The 25,749-nt window shown below is 40.5% G+C and overlaps 1 protein-coding gene across 1 annotated transcript in view; it reads left to right on the top strand.

The window, feature by feature from the left end:
- The window catches only part of LOC102543787 (potassium voltage-gated channel subfamily B member 2), a 166,665-nt gene that overhangs the window by 6,678 nt on the left and 134,238 nt on the right, over window positions 1-25,749 (top strand). Inside the window, exon 2 of the mRNA XM_072951666.1 lies at window positions 18,677-19,356. Coding sequence (XP_072807767.1) covers window positions 18,778-19,356 — 579 coding nt within the window. The 5' untranslated portion in view covers window positions 18,677-18,777. The remainder of the gene's footprint in view (window positions 1-18,676; window positions 19,357-25,749) is intronic.

Genomic DNA, 25,749 nt, shown 5'->3' with positions numbered 1-25,749 from the left:
CTGACTAATCTGATCATAGCTGTCGGAGTTTCACTTTCTACGCAGGCGTGTCAGACAAGACTTCAAAGTTGAAGTGACATCTAAGCTGATTTTTAAGAGATGAGTAAGTTCTCTGGGCTAAAAAGGAGGCAGATGGATAACATTCAAGGCAGAGGGAACAGCATTTGCAAAGCAGAGTCATACAAAGGGCTGGGCTGGTAATTGGGGCTCAACATTGGCAGTTGTAGGGAGGTGATGGCAGATGAGACTGGGGATTAAATGTGAAAGCCATGCAAAATCACTTGGTAGGACAAGCAGTGGGGGTCAATAGAGTAAATAGAGTAGTGTGGTTCAGTTTTATTGGGGGCCAGCTTCTGAGCTAGCACGAGGAAGATGGACTATAAGAGGAGAAGAGATTGATGCCTGGGAGACCAGCCAGGAGACTGTTGAGGAATGCAGGTGAACTAAGGTCCAGGAGTAGCTTAAAAAGGAATGGTGAAGAGTGGGAGGAGGCTTTGGAGACCCCACAGCAAACACTTGTAATCCAGGTGTCTCCAAATCATTCAACTCCCAACATAGGTCATAATAGCCAGCTTAAAGCCTCCCTCTTTCTTCTTCAAGGATCGTTGTATTAATTAAGGTAACTTGAGCTTCTGTAATAAACCTCCATATTGCAGTAATTAATAGAGTAGAAGTTTACCTCTGGCTCATATGAGAGTCCATTGTGTGTGTTCTATGCAGTGGTTTGGGGACCCAGATTCTTTCCATCTGAACTAGGGACTTGGAGTTCTCTGCGTCTGGTTGGCAAATGTGGAAGAGAATGAGCACAGAGAAGGCACATCCAAGAAGTGACACACCTTATTTCCATTTCACATTCTGTTGGTGTGATAATCACATGACTCCATCCATATACACAGAGGGGAATGTGTAACCCCTGGCTAGCAGCCACTCCCCAGCAACATTCTTTTATCATGGAAAGGGAGGCACAAATTTTGCTAAACAGTTATTTATATTATATTCTGCCTCTCTGGCTACATGCAGAAAAACCTCACCCCCAGGAGACTACCTGACTCCTTGGTCACTGCATCCATTTTAAAGTCCAGGTTCTATGGGTAATAATACTAAATCCCTCCTCCCCAGATAAATTTGGATATGGCCCCTCCTTGTCCAGATACCATTACACTTGAAAGGCAGGTTGTTGGCCTCCCATTATACATGATGGGCCAGGTATGGAATAACTGCGTTCAGAATTCTCATTTAGAAAAGGAAAGAACGGGAGACATAGAGCAGTCATTGGCCGATAACACGAGAAATCGCACTATACATTGCTGAAGACCTGCTCTGGCAGCAGGGGAAATTCCTCTGTTAGACTCTGGTTTTGCTGTCTTGGAAGAACTCCATTGCTCATTGTTCTCTGTAGCCCTGGTCTCCTTCTGGAAGGTTCTTCCTTGTCCATTGCTTGCCATGGCTACATCCAGTGGGTGTTGGCACTTTGATCCTTCTTGGGAGTTATATTACTTTCTTGGCCCACATCTTGCTGGTACAAGTTGAGATGCCTTGAGGTTGTTTATAGTCACTGTTCTATAGTCACTAGAAATCAGGCTCCTAATTTCTTTGACAATGCATTTCCCTCAAGATCGTTACGGGTTTCTTATCTATTTGCTGTCAGTTGCACCACTAAACTACCATGAAAGTTCTTCCCTATTCATAGTTCTTGAACCTGCCTCATTTCTTTGCTCATGTCTCAACCATCCGTGTCTCCAGTGTTTATTTTGGGGTCATCTGGAACAAGAGGCTTGGGTGGTTGGGTAACTTCATTAATTAGATCTTTGCTGCACGGCGGAGTTCTCTTGTGTAACTGGGAAGTCTAAATGGGCGTCTGTTACTCAGAGCCTTCTTCAGTGTCATTCCTCACCATTAGAGCCCCTGAAGCAGTGGTTCATTCCAGCTTTGTAGTCTTATATTTCTAGAGTTTGGCTATTTGCCCTTATTTCTGGTCTCAAACTAGCCAATTCTTTCATGAGCTCGTCCACTATCTTGTAACACCTTGATGTAGGCAGTGAAGAGCCATCACATATTATTAGCATTCTGGCTCTTTCCAGCCATTTGTTCTAGAGCTGTAGATCTGCCCTCTGGTTAGCACGGTTTTGCCAGGGCATAACCGGGTTCCCGGTGTCTGGTCTTCACTGTTCCCTTGCCAGTGGCCAACACCACGTATTCAGATTTTGTTGAGGCAGCATGGACTTCAAGGTATCAATTTCAGAATAAGGTAGGATGATGCTAGCTGCTGTAATAAACTAAACTTAGTGGCTTACCATAATAAAGTCACCCACATAACAGTCAAATGGAGAGAGAGTGAGACCAAGCGCAAGCATTGAAAAGCCATCTAGTTCTTAAACCTCCTGACTCAGATGTGACACCAACAGCGCTCTGCTTATATTCCATTGATGGAAACTAATCACATGGTCCACAGAGATGCAGAGGGGCTGGGGAACGTCATCCCTGGCTTAACAAGAGCATCTCAGTGACAATTCTTGTTTACAAAAATGAAACCTAAGTTTAAGTAGGGAATTAGCCATTCCCTGCTATAATCATCTTCCTCCAGAATAAACTGGGGGGGGGTGGGGGAAGGGTTTGAATTGCATTCACTCACTAGTTAATCTGTGCTATAGATGGCATCTCCCCCATCTCACTCCTGTCCTGTCTTTGGCTCTTGACCCAGACTTCTGAGACTACCACACGTTTTCCTTCATTCTTCAAAGCATCACTAGTATAAGGCTCTTGCAGATAACAGACTCTGGTTGAGTGCTTTGGGATAAAGGATGGTGATTATTATCATAGCCCGGAAACTAATTCTAACTGAATGTTAGATGTCACTGCTCCTAGAAATGTGCTCACCATTTCTCACCATGGGGATTTGCCGAGATCTCTCTGAGACACAGAGACCGGCCACTTGGTAGGCCTTTCCCTTCCTCTGGTCTCTCCCTCCCATCTCTTCATCTAGGATTCTCCCTCTGTCCTTCCCTGAGGTGCCTGTGGACTCAGTGCGCAAGTTCACAAGGGGACGTGCCTGGAATAGCCAAACAGTCCATTATGCTTTTTTTCTGAAACAGAGCAGCAGCTCTTTCTCTAAGAGGACTTACTGCTTTCTCATAGTCCAACTGGCTCGAAGTTGTAGCCAGTTTTTAAAAGATATGCACTTAGCAAATATTTATTAAGTACTTTTCATAGGTAGAGCACTCTTCTAGGTCACTAGGTTAAATGAAATTGGTCTTTACCCTCACCGGTCTTATAGTCTCTCTGAAGGCAAACATAGGAACCCCCAGTTCCCTCTCTAGTGACCAAGTGCAGTGAGCCCTGGCTCAAACGATCAATGTGTCCTTATGAACTATTTAGAAAGGAAAAGTGATGGGCAGAGGCAAGGCTCCTGAAAACGAAATGGTGACAGCGACATTTCTGGAGTGAGGAACAGCACGTGGGCTGTGGTTTTGCTAGGTTGGGGGAGCTGGATCATTATGCCACCACTAATTACCCAGAGATACTTTTAAACTCTGTTTCTGGTCACCTGGTTTGTTTTCTGCAGATTCCAGAGCTTTTTGGTTCTTTTTCTCCTCCCTCCTTTTATTTTCTAGCAGGGAGTACTCAGGAATGGCAGGATAAACTGGTCCTAAAAGGAGATCAGCCAGGTAGGCAAGCATGGCATCGGGAGAGAATGGAGACAGAGGGCAAGTGGCAGTTCAAGGAGGGAGGAAGTTAGATTTAAGGAGTTCTTGGCGGAGTCCTGGCTGTACATGGGGAGGGTAGTCTGGGAACTGGGAAGATTTGGAGATTTAGGCGGGCAGGGGCAGGTGGGGCAGGCAGGGTTAAAGGAGATCCAGCCCCAGAGGCTCAAATGCTACAGTTTGGGGGGGGGACTTAGAGTTTAGGAATGGGTCTGTCTTAGGTAGCTAGCTGGGGTCCAGATCACTTTAGACATAGGTGTGTGTTCTCTGGAAAGCTGTGTGATGGTCGCGCTGTCATATCAGGTACTCAGGCACAGTGGGCAGGACCATTTCCTTGTACGTCAACAAATACCAACTCCTCTTTCTGGACTTTCACTAAAGCTTGCTACCTGGACTCTTAGCTTCCCTTCTTGTGCTTTCAATCCATTTGCCCTTTGCTTTTTTGATAAAAGGCAAATCTGATTGTATCACTGATGTCCTTAAAACCCTGAAACAATTTCCCATTTTTCTTCAGAGAAAGGCCTAAATCCTTAACTTGGGGAGTTGCCATATTCCGTCTTGATTTTCCAAAGCATCACCAGTGTAAAGCTGTTGTTCATAACAGACTCTAGTCAGTCTGGCCCCTGCCCGCCAGTGTCATCTCAGGCACACTTGATCCTCGTTTGCTGCTGTGATTTCTGGCTTTCTTTGAGTTCCCCCTCAGGTCCCTGGGATCACGTGCCAGGAGACTTGCACACGTCATTGTTCAGAATGCTCTCTCCGCCCACTTTCTGAGCTCTTACTCATGTCTCTCATCTCAGGTCAAAAGTCGTCGCTCAAAGGTGTCTCCTAGGGCTCCCAGAATCGGGTTGGGTCTCTCCAGTCTTACCTTTCCTAGCACTCTTGTTTTCTCCTTTGCAACACTTAACCCAATTCTGATTTTTAATTGTGAGTAATTTACTTCTGAAGTGTCATTCCCCTGTGTGCGAACGTCAGCTCAGTAAAGGCAGGGGCTGTCCTCCTTCACTGCTTTATCCAGGGGTGCCTCCGCAACTCCATGCACATAATTGATGCTCATTGTTTATTTGTTGATCCAATGAGTGTGGGAATGGATGGAGTTGGGACTGAAGTCAGGTTGTAGGTCACAAAACAACACCAAGAGTGCATTGGCCAAGAACTGCTGGCCAGGGTTGGGCATAGGAAGACCAGAGCAAATTTGCCTGGTGATGAACTGCCAAGCCATGGCCCTGCGCTATTTTACACTCACACACTCTTCATGTTCTTCTTGATGAGGACCAAATGGTGCTAGAATGTGGGATGGAGAAGAGTTTATAAGTGGAGGTCCAGGGGCCATCACTGCTAAGAGTGGAGGCAGCTGATAAAATGACCAGACAGAACATGGTGCTTCCAATAGAAGTTTTCTCTGTCCCCTATTTCAGAAGATACTCAGCCTCAAACTTTACAGGAAGGCTGTCTAGCCCAGTGCTTTCCAATAGAACTTGATGTGACGATGGAAAATTTCTGTATCTGGGCTCTCTGATAGAGTAGCCACTAGCCACATAAGCTATTGACTTGAAAATGACTCGTCAGACAGAGAAATTAAAATTAAAATAGACATATATGGTTGGTGGCTACCATATGAGACAGTGCAGACATGGACTATTAGCATGAATTACTTTAGGAAACCCTAAGTTTCGAAAGTAGTATGGCTTAAATTCTAGAAATATCCATTTACAACCAATGTTGGCCTCCAGTTCACCATATATAAACATGTCTGGAATCCAATGCCTATTTTGACTCTGGTGAATATCACCCAAGTTCCTAGTGAAGAGGTCTGAAAGCACCATGTCTGGTTTCTAACCATAGGAATTGTTTTTTATCGAAGGCATTTCTTTCTTTGTGTGAACTGTGCAAAATGTAAAATTCTACAAAGGTAGTCCATTATCTTTGTAAGTGTCTATGTAATATGACCTCGAAGGCTTTCTCACACTCACTTTTCCCAACCAGGATTTTTTTTTCTTTTTTTGTTCCCTCTCCTTTTCTCTGTCTCTCCTTCCTCTGTTCTTAATTTCTTTTCTAACCTCTAAAATGATGGACACAACACTATGTCCTTTAGCAAGTTCCTCTTCTGCATATTGATTTCTTTACTTTTGTGCTTGTTTACAAAAGCTGTCTTATCAGTTCAGATCATTAACAAAAACCAGCCAAAGGACAGTTCAGTTCATTAGCCAAAAAAAAAAAAATCTGAAATGATAGCTCTTGGCAGGCCAATTGATACATTTTTGGAAATTTATCAGATACAACAATTTCAGTATTTAGTCTGTAAAAAATGTAAGGTGAAGCATTGTACTGTTTTTTTTTTCACAGCTATCATCTAGATAACATTATGGTTGCTCTTAATCCTTTGAAAGTTCTCATGTGACTGGATTTCTTGAATTCTTGTCCAGTTTTTCACAAATGAAAAGCTTTCCAGTAAGCTAATACCAGAGGGAGAAAGTGGAGATTTGAAGGAGAAATTCTGAAACATAACAGTAAAGTAACATTTGAAAAGAGATGGTCCATCTTTATCCCTTTTCCCTAGTCTGGATAGAACAAGTGTGTCTACAGACTTTCATGCTGAATGTCTCCAGTTCATAAAATCACAATTATTAATCAGACTATCATTAAATATTAACTTACTTTTGAGATAAATGTCATTTTAAATTTGGAATCCTAGTCTTTGCTAAATCTAAAGAGAGCTTTTGCATTCGGCTTTTTAGAAAGAGTGCACATAGAAAGCTTAGAAGCTATTAAAAAGCTGCTTAAACTTGACTTCTGGTTTCATTCAGGCCCAGCATAATAAACACAGTTTGTAATCAGATGTATATGCAGTTAAAGTAGAACATTAGTAAGGGCTTTAGCCTTTTTCTTTTCTTTTTTAAATCTAGGGAGCCATTTTCTTGCAGGCATTTTATAACATTTGGAACGTAGTGCTTGATGTGTAATAGGTGCTCAGTAAATATTTGTTGAATGAATTAATTAACTGATTCATCAAATTCATTAATTCATAGAAGATCTCAGAGAGCTTTTAAAATCCCAAATGGTGGCCAAGTCTATCACTCCCATAAATGGAGATTGTATTCTGTAGAGCCTCATGACTTAAGACATCATCCTCATTGGCTGGTGTTTTATAGCTCTCTCTTCCTTTACATCAACATGTTTAAATCAGGTAGGAAGCTTTAATTAGGTGCTAGATAAATATTTAAGTCCATGATACTGTCTGAGCCTACAGAACATGCTAAAAGCACAAATCCAAAACTTCCTGTAATACTTGTTGCAGTAATCGTATGGGTTCCTTGAGATCAAGGGTTATTTTACCCACTTTTGTCCCCCTGCACTCAATACATACTAATAGCCAAGTAATGCCTTGGTTTGGAAGGAAGGGAGGGAATGAGGGAGGAATAATGGATCTAAATCAGTGTATGTTATTTATAGTTTATGATCTCTTTCCATTCTGACCGTTACTGGAATAGTAGAAATTACAGATTTATGTTTTAGTCAGGAATCATTAATAATTAGGTTCACCTCATCAGGATTTATAGGTTTTAGTGGGTATGAATTAGCTAAGTGGCTCCTGCTTCACACTTTTCCTCTTTCATCACTCTAATCTCATGCTCATTTCTGGTGCCTGGAGGTAGTGGGATCTAGTGGAAAGAACATGGGTTCAGGAACCAGAGCCTTGGCTTCTAGCCTTGATGCTGAATGGACCCTTGGAAGGTCATTTAAATCCCCCGGTGCTGCCCTTCCCAAATACTGTAAATTTTGTATTTTTGACATTTAAAAAATATTTTTAAAGCACCTCTCTTGACTGTAAATCTCAAATACAAAGACTAATAGCATTACTTTTGAAATCCATGTACTAAAATTTCTATTTGGTTTTAAAGATTTAAAACTACAGAAACAGTTGCCAACCTCACCATCTCTAGCCACAAGGAAATCATTACTTTAAATGTATTCTATACATGCCACATGTCTAGGCCAAGGGACAGACATAATGCTATAGGAATTATTTGAGGGTCATTCTTTCCTTCTCTATCATGCTAAAAAGATCGCTCAGTGTTGGTCCCCTTTGTACATTTATTTATTGTTCTGAGGCATTTAGAAACCTGCCATTCAAGGAAAATCCCCAGCACCTTAGAAGGTCAAGAACGTGGGCTTTGAGTTAAGGTAACGCTGGGCTGGAACCCTAGAGCCGGCACTCACTGGTTATGTTGTCTTAAGGCTAGTTGGGTCATCCTGTCTGAACCTCACTTTCTTTATCTATAAATCAAAGGTAATAACACCTACCCCAGGGTGGACTGAGAATTAGTGAGAGTTCTCCCTGGGAGAACTAAGCGGAATAAGCCCAGTGGCTGCATAGGATAATCTCTCAACATATGGCAGGTGGTAACAGTGGTAATTATTAACCAAATTCACAGAGCAAATGAGATGTCCTCATCTGCAACTTTGGCTGCCCTTCAGATACAACTCCAAGAACATCCCTGCCTTCTAGGAAATAACAGTGTCTACTTATGGATATTTTGATCTTAAGCTGAAACAAAATCCAATGGCAAATCTGAATTCCATAGCAATGGCTTATTTCACACTGACATGCTCTTTTATTATATTCCCGTCTACCTGAGGATTTCAGAGGTGAAAAAGAGTGTTTTAAATATCACCAACTCTAAAACCAATATAATTAGTTTTTTTATTGAAGAAAAAAATAATAACAGTAAAGAAGAACTGGAAAAAGCAGAATAAAATCCATAATTTCCCCATCCTTAAGCACACTACTCCTTTCAGTGAAAACAATGGCTGTCCTTTGTTTCCGAACATTTTCACCCTTGGCTCAAAGTCCCATTCCCTACTGCACTGCTGCAACCATAATTTTTGTGATTTTTCCACACTTTTTCACATTATTTATTTCAAGACTGTATCATCTGGTACAAGTCACATGAACTCAGGGCTTCAGTCAGTCCATCTGTGGTCCCTAATTTTCACATTTTTATTTTAGAAAATGTTGATGGCATACGATGAGCTCATTTTTCCCCGTCAAATGCTTTGATGTTTTCTTATCAAATTGTGCTAAATTGTATTATTAGCCGTAAATTTAACATCCTAAGATTCAGAGATGCTAGCAGGTCATCTCGTCCATCTGCCTTACGTTCTTACCATTAATTATTTATTATACTTTGTAGCTCCCTAGCATTTTATACAACAGAGACACATGGTAGATTGAGAAAAGGGGCAGAGGCGAGGGGAGGAATATTTATAAAGTGCCATACACAGATGGATGCTTAATAAATGCTGTTTAATGATACTCACTGATGACATAGGTTGGAAAACATTACTCATAGGGTATCTGGAGATGGATGTTTGTAGTTCAGTGAACCTCTTCCCTTTTCTAGTTAAGGCACAGGGGGAAAAAATCAAGCATACAATTACTTGTGACATATTCTGCTTTTTTAAAATTAGTTCCATTAATGAAGGATACCTGATTTGTTAGAAACTGTTTTTCTTTTTCATGCTAGAATCTAGATACACTATGTTGAATATGCAGAGTCAGGAAAGAAGGAGAGCTACTTACAGATGTGGCTACACAGTGCCCTAAGATGTGCTTTGGGTGTGAAATACGGCCACCTATACATTGTGAGCTGCATACACTGAGAAGGATTTCTGCCTTTTGCCCTAAGTGGCTTTCCCAAGCCGATACTGCTCTGCTTAATTTCCATTACTGTAGGGTCATTCCTTTGATTAAACTTTGCCCCCATCTTATAGTCTTCACATCACAATACTTTATATTATTTAGAAAGAAAAGCTCATCTTTTGAAAAAATGTTGAGACTCACTAACCTTGACTCTTTTCTTTGTCCTTTTATTGGTAGAAATTCAGTGATGTTGGCTTTTCTGACTCAACTGTTTTTCCTAGGAGTGAGTGTAAGCTGAGAAATAGGAAATTCATTTTGGCCAAAATTTAAACAGAAGAAATTGACAATAGTGAACTTTTCTCCTGTTCTTCGTCTGCCCAGTGGAATATGTAGATGAGTTGTAGTCACACAGAAATCTCCTAGAACCATGACATTTCAGGGATAGAAGGTACCTTGGAAGTAGTCTTGTCCATCTCTCAGCAGGGCAGGAGTTTCCCTTTTGCATACCTTACAGGTGGTCACCTGGGGTCCTTTGAACCTTACCAGGCCCAGGGGTGTTTTGAGGCAGTGTATTCCACTTGGGGGCAGCAATAATTATTAGAGAGTCTCATTTGTTTATCATGTGGCTCTTATTCTGAACCCAAGCCTTATGAAAGTAGGCCAATAAGGGCCAGCAGAACTTCTAAACAAATTGGAAATCACCGCCATAATCTGATATCGGATGATGTTAACCAAAACATGTGACCACACACAAAAAAAGGATATTAGTGCTTTGAAATTCTTATTCTTTCTTTCTTTCTTTCTTTCTTTCTTTCTTTCTTTCTTTCTTTCTTTCTTTCTTTCTTTCTTTCTTTCTTTCTTTCTTTCTTTCATGTAGTCCACAAACATTTGTCAAGCACTTGCCTACCAAAGATGCAAATATGGATAAGAGCTGTTTATCACTTTTAAGGACTCACAGCCAAGGAGGTGTTTTCAGTTAAAGCTCATGGCACCACTTCTCTGTTGTAGTTTTATAACCATTGTCATTAATTGCTTGTTGTGTTTGTTCATAGCATATTTATCTACCTTCACTAGAATGTGAGCTTCATGATGTCAGAGACTGCCCCTCAAACAGAGGAAAGGCTCATAAATATTTGCTGAATGAATGGATAAGAGATTCCTTAAAAAAAAATTAAGAATAGACTTAAATATATGATCCAGCAATCCCACTCCAGGTATATACCCAGAGAAAACTAATTCGAAAAGACACATGCACCCCAGTGTTCATTGCAGCACTGTTTACAGTAGCCAAGACATGGAAGCAACCTAAATACCCATCCACAGATGACTGGATAAAGAAGCTGTGGCATATATACACAATGGAATACTACTCGGTCATTAAAAATGAAATGATGCCATTTACAGCAACTTGGATGGACCTGGAGATTATCACACTAAGTAAGTCAGACAGAGAAAGACAAATATATGATATCATTTCTATGTGGAATCTAAAACAATGATGCAGATGAACTCATCTACAAGTTCACTGAGAAAGAGACTCATAGATGTAGAAAACAAAAGTTATGGTTACCAAAGGGGAAAGTGCAGGGGAGGGATAAATTAGGAGTTTGGGATTAGCAGATACAAACTACTATATATAAAATAGATAAAAAATAAGGTCCTACTGTATAGCACAGGGAATTACATTCAATACCTTACAATAACCTGTAATGAAAACAAATATATATATGTATAACTGAATCACTATGCTGAACACCAGAAACTAGCACAACATTGTAAATCAACTATACTTCACTTTAAAAAAAAATGGACACTAGGGCATCAGAGGCAAGGAAAGAACAATTCTGTGAAGGGCATCTCTCTTCAGAAGAACACGGTCAGGTTGCCTGACTGCAGCCATTACCCTCTAAGGAAACGAACAATGTGTAGGAGATAACACATTCAACTTAGTGTAGTTTGAATCCAATATTTTGACATGGGGGTGAGACAAAGAAAGCAAAGCTTTTGAAAACTTCGAGTAGAAAGTGAAAAGCAAAGAAAAGTGAGCTGGAGTGTAATGCAAAGAGACTTACGTAGGCGTCTGCAGACCTGGGTTCTAGTCCAAGTTCAGCAGCTAACAGAGAGAGGTCAGCCAAGTCACGTGGCCTCACTGGACCTCAATTTTTAAAGCTGTAAATAAGGCAATTGGACCAGAGCACATACACATTCCCTTCTGTCATGTTCTGTGATTCTGGTCTCCAAACAAAACATGGGGGTATCTACAGCATGATATCTGTTTGTCATAGAGACTAGTCTCAAATCAGACAGTATTTGAGCTCTTAATAAAAGCTTCATTGCCTACAGTATGTTTGTTTGTGGAGAAATAAGGGACCAGAATGTAATTGAAAAGTATATTTTTACTATTAAACAGAGCCCAACAGAGAAACATCCTTTGTCAAGATTCTTACTGCCGGACATTCTAGACCAACCATTGCATGGTCTAAAATCTAATTTTATTAGAAGAAAACTAAAAAAGTGTTCGAATCCTATTCAAACTTCATGAATATTTTTTACTTGGTTCCATAGAGGCTAATTCTAACTTATGCCCCCACATGGAGATGAGATATGAAATTTAAGCCAGTCACCCAAACAGAAGATTGTATCATCCACAGAGAACTGCAGGTAGTGACTGAAGTTTGTGATTTCTTTTATCAGGATATTATGGCGTGGCCCAGCCTCATTTCTCATTCCTTTCAGTGGTGTCAGTAGTTCCTCTGCTGACTTTTTTTATTTTTCTCTTTCATCTTTATTTATCCCCTGCACACCACTGTGACTCTGGGAAGACGTCTGCAAGAGGAGACATTTAAAAGTACACATCTTGGGCACCAATATAAAGGGCACTTTGACCATCATAATAGAAAAATCTTCTACCAGCTGAATGGCTTATATAAAAATTTGAGCTTTTTTTATGTGTGTTTTGAAACAGACTGAAATTTCAAACTATGACTATACCTGGCAGTTTATAAAAGGCCCCCGATGCATTATAGCATTAGTATTACATTTTTCAGAGTAGGGAAGTATTTTTCCTGAGTGATACCTTATAAAAGGCCATTTTTCTAAAGGCAAACCTAGTGGTTTACTCTCTAATTATAGCAAATGTATATATAGGAGCTAATTCTTTAAATAGTTCTCTTGTGATGAAGAAAATTCATATTCTGTGTCTAAATAAAATAGTTTATTTATAAATTTGGTTAGTCAGAGACATCAGTGAAATGCGAAGATGCTCATATTACTTACTGCTTGTCACTGCAACACAATGCTTCCTTTGACCACTGAAGGCAAAGCTTTTAGGATTTTGTTTGAGTGTATCTAAAAAAAGCATCGGTTATATCAAGGATAAAAGTTCCGGATTTTTTTTTAACTAAGGAGTAAATAGCTGCGCTAAAATCGAGGAACATATTGATATTAGCGGCCTCTGATAGCAGAAAAGAAGTGCCACGTCCACCTTTCTGGGGACAAGGACAGTGTTTCCGTTATTACTAGAACCTGTCGTGTTCAAAACAACAAACAGTATGAAATTCATTAGTATTTCTGGCCAGGTTCTAAAGTAATTCAGCAGTAATTCAATTTTATTGAATTTCTTAGAACAGCTGAAAGTTTCCAGGACCTGACTTTGCAATACTACCAATCTGTCTTTCTCAAATAAATCTGACTTGTTTTTAACTTGTTATAAATTCATTGTTTTTCACTGGTAAGTTCTGGAGGTGCTTTTTCAAACTCCAGTGAGTGCTAATTTTTTTAAGCACTGATTAAAAACATGCATTTACTACTTAATACTAGACACGAAAATTGAAGAAAATGCTGCAGAGCTGTATATACATAGAGTGATTTAGACTTAAAGGTCTCAGAACTGCGTGTTTACAATGTGTGCTCAGCGGGTACCAGCAACACAGAAATGAAGTGTTAAACATCACTTAGGTCTTTAGAAAGATTTGCTTTTCATCTTCACAGAATCGCACATGGGGCTTATCTGCCTTGCTGCACTAAGGAAGTGTCAAGTATATGACGTAACAGTAGTATTTTTGAGACTACAGTAAAAAAAAAAAAAATCCGCCCTGCCCCCACACCACCACTCCCCTGCCTTAGACCTGGAGTCTCAAGCTGTAATTATGATGCCATGATCAGAAAGTTGTGTTTTGTCAGGTTTGGCCCTGAATGGATGGCAGCATAATGCCACGCTGCTGGTAGGAGCCTGCAAACCGAGGCTTTGTGCAGCTGTGCAAACCGAGAATGTTTGTTGTTGTTTATTGTTTAAAGAGTCGCGTTCTTCCTCTAACAGACTAATGAAGGGATGTTTAGTACATTTGCATTGGTTGACTGATTGTTGCAAGCTTGACTCTCGATTGATCGAAGGAGATGAAATAAACTAACAGACTGCCGAAAGAGAAGATTTACTGAGATTCTGCCTTTGACGTAAAAATGTGTGTTCAGTTTATAACTATTTATGTATATAAATTCTACTCAGTTGTATAACACCTCCACAGCTGAAATATGGAATTATTACATTTTATATTAAACTTATATACTACACTGAATTACATGATTCTTAGGGGGCAAAATTATTATGGTAGACATAATTTCACTTGTAAAAGTAAATGTGACAAAACATAGCCTCATATCCACTTTAATTAATAAAATTAAAAATATAAATTTTGCAAGCTCTCGAGAGTGGCAAAACACGGTTTCTAACCCAGAGGGAAACGACAGATTCACTGTTAGAAGTAAAATTAATATTGCAGAAAAGAACATAGATTAAAATGGAAAGTTAAAAACACTAAATAAAATGAAGGAAACTTTTTTGATGTTCTGAATGTAGTGTGTTTCAAGCTCTGATAAATCTTAAAGGGTCCTTGAAATAAAATATGAAAACCACCTTTTCCTAAGAAACTAGACATGAAAAAAATGTTTTCATGGACTCCGAAGTCATATGATATGCTTATTTCTATCTAAAGTGAAGATGGTGATTGGAAGGGGAGGGTAGTAATGGCCAGAGAGAAAAAATACTAACCAAGTGCCATAGGAAACCAAAGAATTTTAGGCATGGAAATGCCATTGTTTGATATGTGAAGATACTGAAGTCCAATCAAAAAGGTGAGGGGGTTGCACGAGTCCCACCCAACTGGACCCTGGGGTCATGAGTCTCAGAGCAGAACCCCTTCTGCAATCCCATACCACCTCCCATAAGAGGCAGCTCAGTTTAGATGTTTTTCTCTTCTTCTGGAGAGAGACATGGCATTTTCGGCTGAGGAGGTTTTCTCCTTAAGGATGTAGAAAGCTTCGTGAAGTATGTACAAGTTGGAAGATGCATGGTTTGGTTTTGTGGTTGGTTAAGAGACAGTGAGGGTAGAAAGATCTAGGAGGCCAATGCCTTATCCATTTGAGATTTGCAAATGATAACCACTATATATAAAAAAAGATTTAAAAAAACAAATTTCTTCAGTATAGCACAGGGAACTATATTCAATGTCTTATAATAACTTTTAATGAAAATGAGTGTATATATATATATATATATATATATATATATATATATATATATGCATGACTGGGACATTATGCTGTACACCAGAAATTGACACATTATAACTGACTATACTTCAATTTAAAAAAAGCAAGATCGAGGGAACTGGATAGGAAGAGAGGGAGAAGAATGGAAGAGAGATGAGCAGCTTGTGGGGAAGTAAGATGGGAAATGGGAGAGAAAAACCACAGAGGAGGAGGTAGCAGGGAGCATGGCAGATGGGCAGGTAGACAGAAAGGCTCAGTGAGTTTCTAAGGGACTGCTGAGCAGGGCTTATGCTCTGCACTTGACCTGAATTTCAGGCTTACCAGTGTGACCCCTTGTGTCCTACAACTATTTTGAAAGCCTGATGAGCTCTCTGAACACTAGTCACAGTTCTTTACCTGCTCGAGAACTCACCCCTTTGAGCCTGTACTCTACATCAGGTCACAAGTAGAACATTCTGCTCAGGGAGAATCAAAAATGTTTAACCACAGTAACAATAATCAGAGCAGATCATCTTAAAGTCTTCAGAAAATCAAAGCAACAGGCTACATTCTCTCATGATAAGTTTCTCTACCCATGCTTTGAAGAAAGGGCATTGAATTTCAGGCTGTCTTTTATTGTGGGGTTTGTAATCAACACTGGATTTCTTATAATAGAAAGTTCTTGATTAGTAAAGAAGGGACTTTGAAATTTAAGTCTTATGACCTCTCTTCACTTGAGACACATACTCTACAGAAAGGAGGAATTCACTATAAGTCATGAGGATGGAATTATTTAAGATAAATAGTGACCTACAGGTGACTATGACAGAGCATTTATGCTTTTAGTAATAACTTTTACAAGAAAGCAAGCCACACTAAGCCACTGACCATTAACATGAGATGTTTGTATCCCTTTGAAGTTTGCTCTTACTCTTTCTGGAAAACCGCGTATCTGATACTAAAATCAGTTCAAAAACCATCTCTCTTCTTCACAGTAGTTGTAAATCATGATATTCCAAAAAGAGTAAATTCATTTTTATTTTTATTTTTATTCAAATTAAAGATGGATTAGGTTTCCTGCTTATTATTCATGTGGGTTGTTCGCATAATCTGTATGGATTACTGAGATGTCATTGCACCAAAACCAAGTTATTTAATGGAGAACATTTAGATTCACCACTGAAATTGCTCATCTCTCATATTTTTAGATGTTTTGCCTGATCCTAATATTACTGTGCCCCCACCTCTGTGTGTGTGTGTGTGTGTGTGTGTGTGTGTGTGTGTATGCATGCATGCATGTGTGTGTACTCCATTCTCATTTGAATACAAAATTTGGACATGGGCATCAATGGCGTCAAAGATACACGCTGTGTGTAGATACAGTGCTCCGTAGAGAAAAGTTAGGACCAACAATTCCTGGCCTTATAAGCTTATAATCCACTAGAGAGGACTGAATATGTATGTGTGTATATATATACAAAAAAATTTAAATGTTAGCATTTATTTAATAAACACCAGTATAGCTTTTACTCTTAGTGTTCATTCAGTGATTGGAAGCTAAACATAAAGGAGAAATATGAGTTTCCTTATTGTATTTGGATATACCTCCCTGTAGTGAGCGCTTCACATAAACTATCTCATTTAATTGTCATAATACTGTCAATGAAGTTGATACTATTATTTTCATTTTGTAGATTAAGAAATTGAGGCTTAGGGAATTGAAGTTACTTGGCCAATTATTGTAACTTCTTTATTAGAAAAATAGGCTTTTATTGTCATCTGCAATGAAAGTGTGTGTGTGTATACTTTAAATATTTCTTTTAACTGTGGAGCTGAAAAAACTCCCAATTCAAATATATTTATTGGCCATATTTACAATAATTTTTATATAGTCCATCTCCAGTTTTTTCATAAATTTGACTTATTTTCACTTGAGAGGATACTTGGCTCCAGATGGAGAAATAAATTTAACTCACAGGAGTGGAGAAACCAGACACATGCAGAAATTGGTGTGGATCTTATAAAGAGAATTCTAATTATAAGGACCTCGTAAATCTAAAAGCTTTTCCCTTTGGTATAAGCAACTGATTGTGTGTGAAACATGATGTTTTACATTAAAAGTGGTGTTTTGGATGAATTGCTTGGAGCTCTGTGGTTTTCTGCAGAAAACATTATAGGGGAAGATCAAGTAAGAAGATGCTTGCTGCTACAGATCAGAAGAATAGATCAACAAGAGGGAGTGCCAGGGCACTTGTGTCTTAAACAATTAGTACACAGGAGAAAAGAGCTGTGGGGCAAAGAACACAAGTGCACACACACCCATTCTGACACACATGATGTGCACACAAACATGTATACATAACATGTACACATAGATGCATTTTAGTCAAGTGATTCAAATATCTCCTTTTATGCATTTTCTGGCCATATACATTAGCCCTGCTAGATATTTTGTCAGCTGTCTTGTGGAAAACAAAGAATTGACAAATTATTTAACATTTATTAAACCCTCACAATAAATAAGCACTGTGCTCAGGGATAAGACTGTAACAGAGAAGATAGTCTTTGTCTTCAGGAACTCCCAGCATCCTTGGGAAAGGTGTTTTTGCAGTGGTCTGTTAAAACAGAGGACACATTCAGGGAGTTCATGATCCTAGAGGAGGTATATCATGGAGGGCTTTCTGGAGCAGGTGATGTCTGAGTTGAGTCTTAAAGAGCAAGGAGCAAGGAAATGGGAAAGGTGGAGGCTCCTCCAGGACACAGTGTGAAGAAAGGCCAGGAGCTTGAAACATAAAGATATGTAGAGTCTGGGGTTGCTGGAATAAAGTGATGAGGGAGGGAGGAGAAGTGAGGATGGAGAGGTAGGCCAGATCTTGACTTCATAGACTTTATACTGCCAGTAACAATGAGCCTTTGTAGGGTTTAAAGCATGATAAGGTCACCAGAGACCTCTTTCTGAAGCTCTGGACTAAAATATCCATATGCTGATCAATGCTTCCTAGACATCTTGAACTAAACTGGCCGCACTTCCAACCTGCCCCTGCCCAGCTAGTTCCCAGTTCTTCTCAGGACCCTGAGGACCTTCTCCTGGTCTTCAGATTGAGAAGGACCAGAAACTGTCCTTCTAGTAGCTGTGCAGAGAACGGTTTTTATATAGACTAAACCAGAGCTCAGGATCCAGTTTAAGATGTTACTGTAGAAATGTTGCAAGAGATTCTGAGAGTTTGAACCAGTTTCATGGTTCAGGGTAACAGGGACAGGGTAATGGGGACGGAGGGCTTAAGCAACGTTTAGGAGGTACAGGTGGCTGAGACCTGGTGTTTATTTGGATATGGACAGATGGACCAGGATTTCTCAGGGGTTTAGCTTGTGTGGCTCATACTGCGGTTCAGTTTCCGGTCCTTCTCAATCTGAAGACCAGGAGAAGGTCCTCAGGTTCCTGAAAAGAACTAGGAACTAGCTGGGCAGGTTGGAGGTGCAGCCAGTTTAGTTTAAGATGTCTAGGAAGCATTGATTAGCATATGGATATTTTAGTCCAGAGCTTCAGAAAGAGGTCTCTGGTGACAAATTGGGGGGCTGTCAACCTATAGGTATATAAAACGCAATACACAGCCTCTTCTGTGTAGTGCGCTGTGTTGTCTTTTTCTCCTTATATCTTAAAGCAAAGATTGTGTCTCCACAAATACCCAGTAATTAATAGCATACCTCTTGGTTGTGCAGGAACAGCAGTGATCCCACGGAATAGGAAATGCTTTATTTAGGAAAAATGCAAGTAACCGAGGGGTGTGTTGTTCCGTTCTTCCAGGTGTGTCCGTGGAAATGCCGGCCGCAGGGGAATATTGCTCGAGTTGACCTGGTGACTCCTTCCTTTGAGGACCCGGGCTCTGTGGCTCTGTTCGGTCCAAAATGGCTGAGAAGGCCCCCCCTGGCTTAAACAGGAAGACTTCAAGGTCGACGCTTTCTCTGCCACCTGAACCCGTGGACATCATTAGGAGCAAAACGTGCTCCCGGAGGGTGAAAATCAACGTGGGGGGCCTCAACCACGAGGTCCTGTGGCGAACGTTGGACCGGCTGCCCAGGACCCGCCTGGGGAAGCTCCGGGACTGTAACACGCACGAGAGCCTCCTGGAGGTGTGCGATGACTACAATCTGAGCGAGAACGAGTATTTCTTTGATCGCCATCCCGGAGCCTTCACCTCCATTTTAAACTTCTACCGGACAGGGAAGCTCCACATGATGGAAGAAATGTGCGCTCTGTCTTTCGGCCAAGAGCTTGATTACTGGGGGATTGATGAGATCTACTTAGAGTCCTGCTGCCAAGCCAGGTATCATCAAAAGAAAGAGCAGATGAACGAAGAGCTGCGGCGCGAGGCAGAGACCATGCGGGAGCGGGAGGGAGAAGAGTTCGATAACACCTGCTGCCCCGAGAAGAGGAAGAAACTCTGGGACCTGCTGGAGAAACCCAACTCGTCCGTGGCCGCAAAGGTATGAAAAGCAGAGCGTTGCTTTCCCGCGCGTGGTCAGAAAAGGCCATAGGTGTATCCTAGAGAGTGTGGTGGTCATCACAGAGGGTGTTTTGGTAAGACAGAGCACAGTGCGGTCATGCGATGAGACATCCTTTCCAGGATCGTAGTGAGTCAGACTTAGTCTTCCTGTTACAGCCTGCGATGGCATTGCTCTTTCCTAAATGGTATTATTATGTCTGGGCAGCAGCATCAGAGAGTCCTGGCGACCCTGGTGTTGTATGATGTTGGTGACTTGAAGATTAAGAAGCCAGGACAAGCTCAGGTGCGTCAGGCGTGGAGTCTTGCAGAAAGGCCTGGGCTCCATCCTGCATGAAAACACGGTGTGGTCTTTGAAAGTGGAGGAGGTGCCTCCTGGTTCTCTAGAGGTGCAGGGAGAGATTGGACTGTGGACCCATGTGTCTCAGTGGGCTGGGGGCCCCACACATGAGGAAGGAGCTGCCTTTTTAAGCAGTGTAAGCAGTGAATCAGTGTCCAGAGTGCGTCCAGTTACCTCCCTTTGGGAGGTCTATTTCTGTCGGCGTATACTTTTATCCACCATCCAGGTAGTACTGTATCTCAGAGGTCATAAAGTGTTGGTGGGAAATGAAGGTTCATTCATATTTTTCCATTGTGCCTGCATGTATCTAAATCTCAGAGTAAAATTTTTTGCCACTGATTTCAGTATTTAATTCACCTGGATGATTCTGTTTATCTACTTTTATTTAGAGCTTTGAGGGTTAGCACAAACTGATTCTCATCTCGTATGTTTGGTTCCTTATTTCAATATGAACTATAAGTAAAAAGCCAAAAGAGTCTGGTTTAGCTACAGAAGCACAGTGCTGATGTTTCATGCATATTAGATGAAAATGTAACATGGAATAGAGACGAGAAGAGTGTCTTAGCCCATGAATTCTTATGATTATTTACCATTTTTTCAATTATCTTCTCTTATAAATAGTAAAGATGACAGAAATATAATTGACTCTATGTTCCTTTTGACTGGAAATTAAAATTCTCCGTGATAGTCTACAACATATAAATAATGTAAATAACCAGCTGAATGCAGTGATCATAAAACTGCTTCTTGCCCTGATTGATATTTCTAGTTTTGCATCTTTTGACTTCTACAGGCATTTTACTTTCCGGCCAGAATGTGGAACTAAATGAAATAAAATGTTACTTCTGCTGTACATAGTGAAATAATGCACATTTTGTGGCAAATGGAAGATTTCAGCCAGGTCTTTTCGTAGTTATGAGTAATTTGTTTGCTTTTGTTTTATCTGTAAGAAAGAGCTGTGCTACATTTGTGGGTTTTGGTGAGAAAGGTTACTGCTCTTTCCAAGATCAAGTGTTTAAGTTACACATTCGAGTTACCACTAAAAATATGGAGTGAATTTTGAAGCTGAATAAGATAAACTCTGGATTTAGGGAAGTTTTTGGGGTGTCAGATGAACTCTTTCAAGCTTTTAGGCAATTTAGGAATAAATCGTTGTTTCACCAGGTATTCCTGAGGAAGTTAGCCAAATATGTAAAAATAAGCAGCTATGTTAAAGAAAATTTGAAAGGTTACTGTGGTTTATTTGCTGATAACGACATTACTAACACACATCTAAAATTAAGTACTGTTATAGAAAAAATTTTAATATATACCTATTTTTTTTCTGAAGGATTTCTGGTAAGGATGGCATAAGGTCATAAACTCATTTCCCAGATAAGGGAGTTCATTTAATCTTTAAATTTTAGACATAGTAGCGCTCTCTTGATGTCAAAGGTGATGTTGATAATGGCTTATTATAATATACCATTATATACCCCCATACATCAGACAGATTATTTAAACGTGCTTCACATTATGTATGTACAGATATCTACTGACAGACTATACCTGGCAGTGAAGGACATTGGTTTGGAAATTTTTATGTAGTTATAAATAATAAATTTGGTTCCAAATTATTAATCAGGATAAGTGAATCCTTGCTACCCTAAGTGGAGTCTCTACTAAATTTTCATAAAGGATTTGTGTTTGTTTGTTTAAATGTCTGCATTTCCCCTCTCTGAATGGTGAAATATGATGCAAATTCCTTACATTTGATTATAGGGTAGTTAAGTGAAAGTGTTGTTCATTCGTCTAAGGTTTGGAGCCTTTTAAAACCAGCTCTGTATGATACTTACATAAACCACCACCTTGCCTGTGCTCTTCTCAAGTAACTTGTTATTTTTCCAGGATAATTATTGGTGAGGGGAGTGCTAATGCTATGTGTGTGTGTGTGTGAATATGTGTAAATAGTATTTTTACAACTTTCATTTTTTCATTACAAAATGAAGAAATTCATTTCATCCAAGCTGCAGTGGGGTGACACTCTGGCCCTCACTGTGCTGTGGGTGTCAGGTCCTGCTTTTCCTGGGAAGCTCCCGTGTAGGGCGGCTTGGAATCTATGTGTCCTTTCCTAACTTGCTTTGGAGATAACTTATCTCTGGAGGAGAATGTCTGTTTACCTTGCCTTTTCAGTTAGTGATTATTCAGCAATAATTGGTAATGAGTCAAATGTATAAAAATTGTTCTCTGTGCACTATGCACATTCGAGTAGACATGTAGAAAGACAATCCTTTCTCTCCAGAAATTAAAAAAAAAAAAGACTCTTAGCTTAAGCAGGGATTTCATATCCTTGAAAATATTTGTTTTTTCTCTTTTGGTTTTTCTGTGTTTTATAATTTATAATATTTCTTTAATAAAGTATAAATGTGATGGGATTTCATGACAAATTCCTAGCGTGGCAGGAAAAATTTGATCTTTTCTATCAAATATTCCACGGTGGGTTAAAACATCTATTCATTGACATGGAATAAATACTCAATAGTCAGTTAAGGAATAATTGTTCAGCCCATGTGCATCCACTGTAATATGTAAAATTACTGCAAGGCCCACTGATCTGTCATCCTATCCTTGGGTGTAACCCTGACACACCCAGTAGCAATTCAGCTCTTGTAGAACATGCTTCTTGGTGTCAGTTCTATTAATTGAACTTTCTAGTGTATTAGGAACTGAAAAAAATGCCAAATAGAGTTTAAAACTGTGGTGTATTTAAAATGTCTATATTTAACAAATTAACGTTTTTACAATACACAGAATACCATGAACTATAATGGTACTTTTCACAAAATACCAAGAGGATTAATAGACATTGGTGGTTTTCTGGGGTGTGGGGTGACCTAGTAATGGGACTTGAGTGTATATCTGTATGATAGACTTTGTTTTCTTTCAGTTCCGTCAGTGTATCTGGTGACTGTGTATTTTCCCTCATATAGAGATAATGTACCAAGTTTAAACTGGAGGCTATTTATGAATGTGGGGCCCGGCCAAATGGGCCCAGGGTAGTGGGGCGTGGCTGGGACTGATCTCCGGGGTTTCCACATCTTAGAATTGCTAGCTCTGGGACGCCTTTCATAGGAACATGCAAGGGGAGGAGATGCTGCCTCCTGCATCTCCTGGGCAGTGATTTCAAGTTAGACTTGATCCTGTACCTCTTCCAGCCCAGGGCAATTTAGTCAGCTTCTGGATTGGAAACATTTTTCTCTTTTCTTTGGCCTCTTCCCTAAGGAACTGAAGTGGCTGTTCCCCTTTACACACTGCACAGAGACTTGGGTCTCAGAAGTGTTTGAAAGCCTTTAAGGGAAAGGGGTCCTAAGGCATGAGGTCTTAGCAGCCTTGGGGGTGAAGAACCACCAGGAGGGAGCACAGCCCACCTGCGAGCTGAGTGGGGCTCAGGCCGTACGGCGCCCTCACTCGGATATCTGAAGAAGGTCAAGAGCGAAGGATGTCAGCGGGTCTTCAGGCAGACCCAGCAGGGAATGGCTGGGCCCTGAGCTGAGCTCAGCCGAGCAGGTGGGTGAATCTGGTGTGCCCAACAGCACCAGCGACTGGCCAATCTCAGGTGTCAGGTCAGGAACAAGACTGCAAGCAGCCCTCATTTGATAAGGACAATACAAGGCAAGGTCTGCAGAAGGACGTGTCTGTTCATCTGACCCAGTGCAGAGAGAGCCACCTGTTGGGCGGGGTCCAGGGTCGATGGGCCACTGTTTTATTATCTGCTGCCCTCTCTTCATCTCCCCATTTATCCTCAGCTGTCACTTATTTAAGAGGCATATTTTCCCCATTGTCTTCTCCTCCCCCCACCCCCATTTTCTCTGTTTCTCTTTTGTGCCCCAGAAAGGGAGAGGATGATTGACCAGAGAATCATTAACGTTTTCCATGGCTGACCTCCGAAGGAGAAAAATGAAGCTAAATTTAAATTCTCCCTAAAGAGAAAAACTGCTTACAAAGGAATCAGATTTTGTCAGGGAGAGTGGAGCTGGAAGGGCCACAAACTATTGTAACATCTGAGATTTTTGTCACCCCTCCCCGTAAGAACCAACGTTCTCCTCTTGGCAATGAAATTGAACATGTGTAGAAATGGAGGGAAGGGGATGACAGTGTTTCCTGCCTACTCCACCCACTCACATGGCCACCATCGCAGGCAAGACAGGGCACAGCACTCGGAGGAAGCCTGGGAAGGGGCAGGAGACCTCAGTCACATCCTCGGATCAAGAGGGAGCTGTGGTGGTCCTGACGTTCACAGTCTGTCCCTGGAGCTCCAGGGGCAAGGTTAGAGGTTTCCCAGGGGATGGTGCCTGTTTGTTGCCCTTTGACAATAACCTTGAGAACCACACTCGGTCTTGTAACTGAATTGAGTGTGGGCCTTTCCAGCCACGGAAATAGTAAAAAGAAAATAAATCCAAATAAAACAAAACTCCTGTGTACTCATCAAGGGGAAAAGAATGCTTAACATTCCTATTCTATTTATAGTATATGGATCAGTTATTCTCAGGCTTTGAATGAAAAAAAGAAAGGTATGAGAACAGAGCCATAAATGATTTCCTTTTCGTCCAAGAACAGAACTTTCACATTGTGTGTGTATAAGTGCACCACACATACATAGTGTATATGTGTGCATATAGTCTGTGTATATGTATAGTCAAGTGAACCATTCTGTCCGTGCAAAACTCTCAGTTTCGCTTTCTGATGCCTCTCATAGTGATTAACATTAACGGTGGCCATTAAGACCCCAAGGAAGCAGATGCAGTGTGAGCACACACGGCCGCCTGCCTGCATCGGGGCCCCTCTGTGTGCGGAACTCCCGTTCCTCCCTGGCATCGCGCGTGGCCTAGCGAGCGTGCCAGTCGTGCTGCTTCTGGGCCGAATGTTTGCTGTTTTCCCTTCTTGGCGCTTTCCTTTCTGCATCCCAGCGGCGCAGAGTGGGTTTTCGTGCTTTTCTGATAGCAGGGCGTGAGGGCTCAGAAGTGCTCACAGAAGATAGTTTAATAGGACTTGGCCAGTCCATGGAGGGTTGACATAGAGATAGGTTTTCCTTTTTTTATACGTAACCCATGCAGACTAACAGGTTGAGAGCCCCAAAGCAATTAGGGATAAGAGAATAAAACAGATAAGATAGAAAACAGCACTGGGTTTTCATTAAAATGCTTCAGATATTCCATTGTTTGCTTCCAGTGATCCTATATTTCTAAATCTGTGCTTCTCTGCTTTCCCTGAAAAGCTGCCCTGAAAATGCACCACTCTGCCCTCTTGGCCTCACTTGATCATAGCGGGAAGGAGGAGAAAGGAGGAGGAAACTGATACAAAGTCCACATCCCAGGTCCTTTTTCCTAGGGTGCCATAAATCTTGATTTTGCTGCAAATACCCCCAGTGAATGCCTTTTGTCCTAGTCTAATTATTAATAACATCTCCTTTCACTCTTAAAAAGTGTCCACCTTTGGACAGTAAACTATAGATCACCTTACATGTGAATATTTTTTTTGAAAGAAATTACTCCAGAATGATGTACTTTTCATTTCCTCTTTGCTTCTTGGTTACATCTGAAGAGGGCCAGTCTTAATTTTCAAGTAATTTTTTTCACCTCTTTTGAAAAATCATTGGTTTCCATTAATATTACTAGATGATGTTCAGATCCCTTTCAAGCTTGATTTTTAAACCTCAGTAAGTAATTATCATCTTCAAAGTATAAAAAAAGAAAACTAAGGACTTCTTTCCACATCATCTAATGTTATCACAAAACAGAATACATTGACAGTATTTAAATATTCTGGTTTTGAAAATCCATGCTTTCATTTTTAACAGATTTGTTTTCTTTGTTTCAAGTGAGTGACTTTATAAAGTGACTGATGGACTATTTTAGGTGAGCATAAGCATTATGAAGGAACGGTCACAATATTGAACACTCTCCAGTTTGGAAGGAGCTAGAAGGGTTTGAATAAATGTTTTAGATTAAGTGTTCTTATCTGAGCTTAATTCCCATTTTAAAAAAAGCAGCAGCAAAA

Source organism: Vicugna pacos, chromosome 29 (assembly GCF_048564905.1).
Source record: "Vicugna pacos chromosome 29, VicPac4, whole genome shotgun sequence".
Taxonomy (NCBI): domain Eukaryota; kingdom Metazoa; phylum Chordata; class Mammalia; order Artiodactyla; family Camelidae; genus Vicugna; species Vicugna pacos.
Note: the sequence above shows the minus strand (reverse complement) of the source record. Positions and strands in the feature narration are given on the sequence as shown.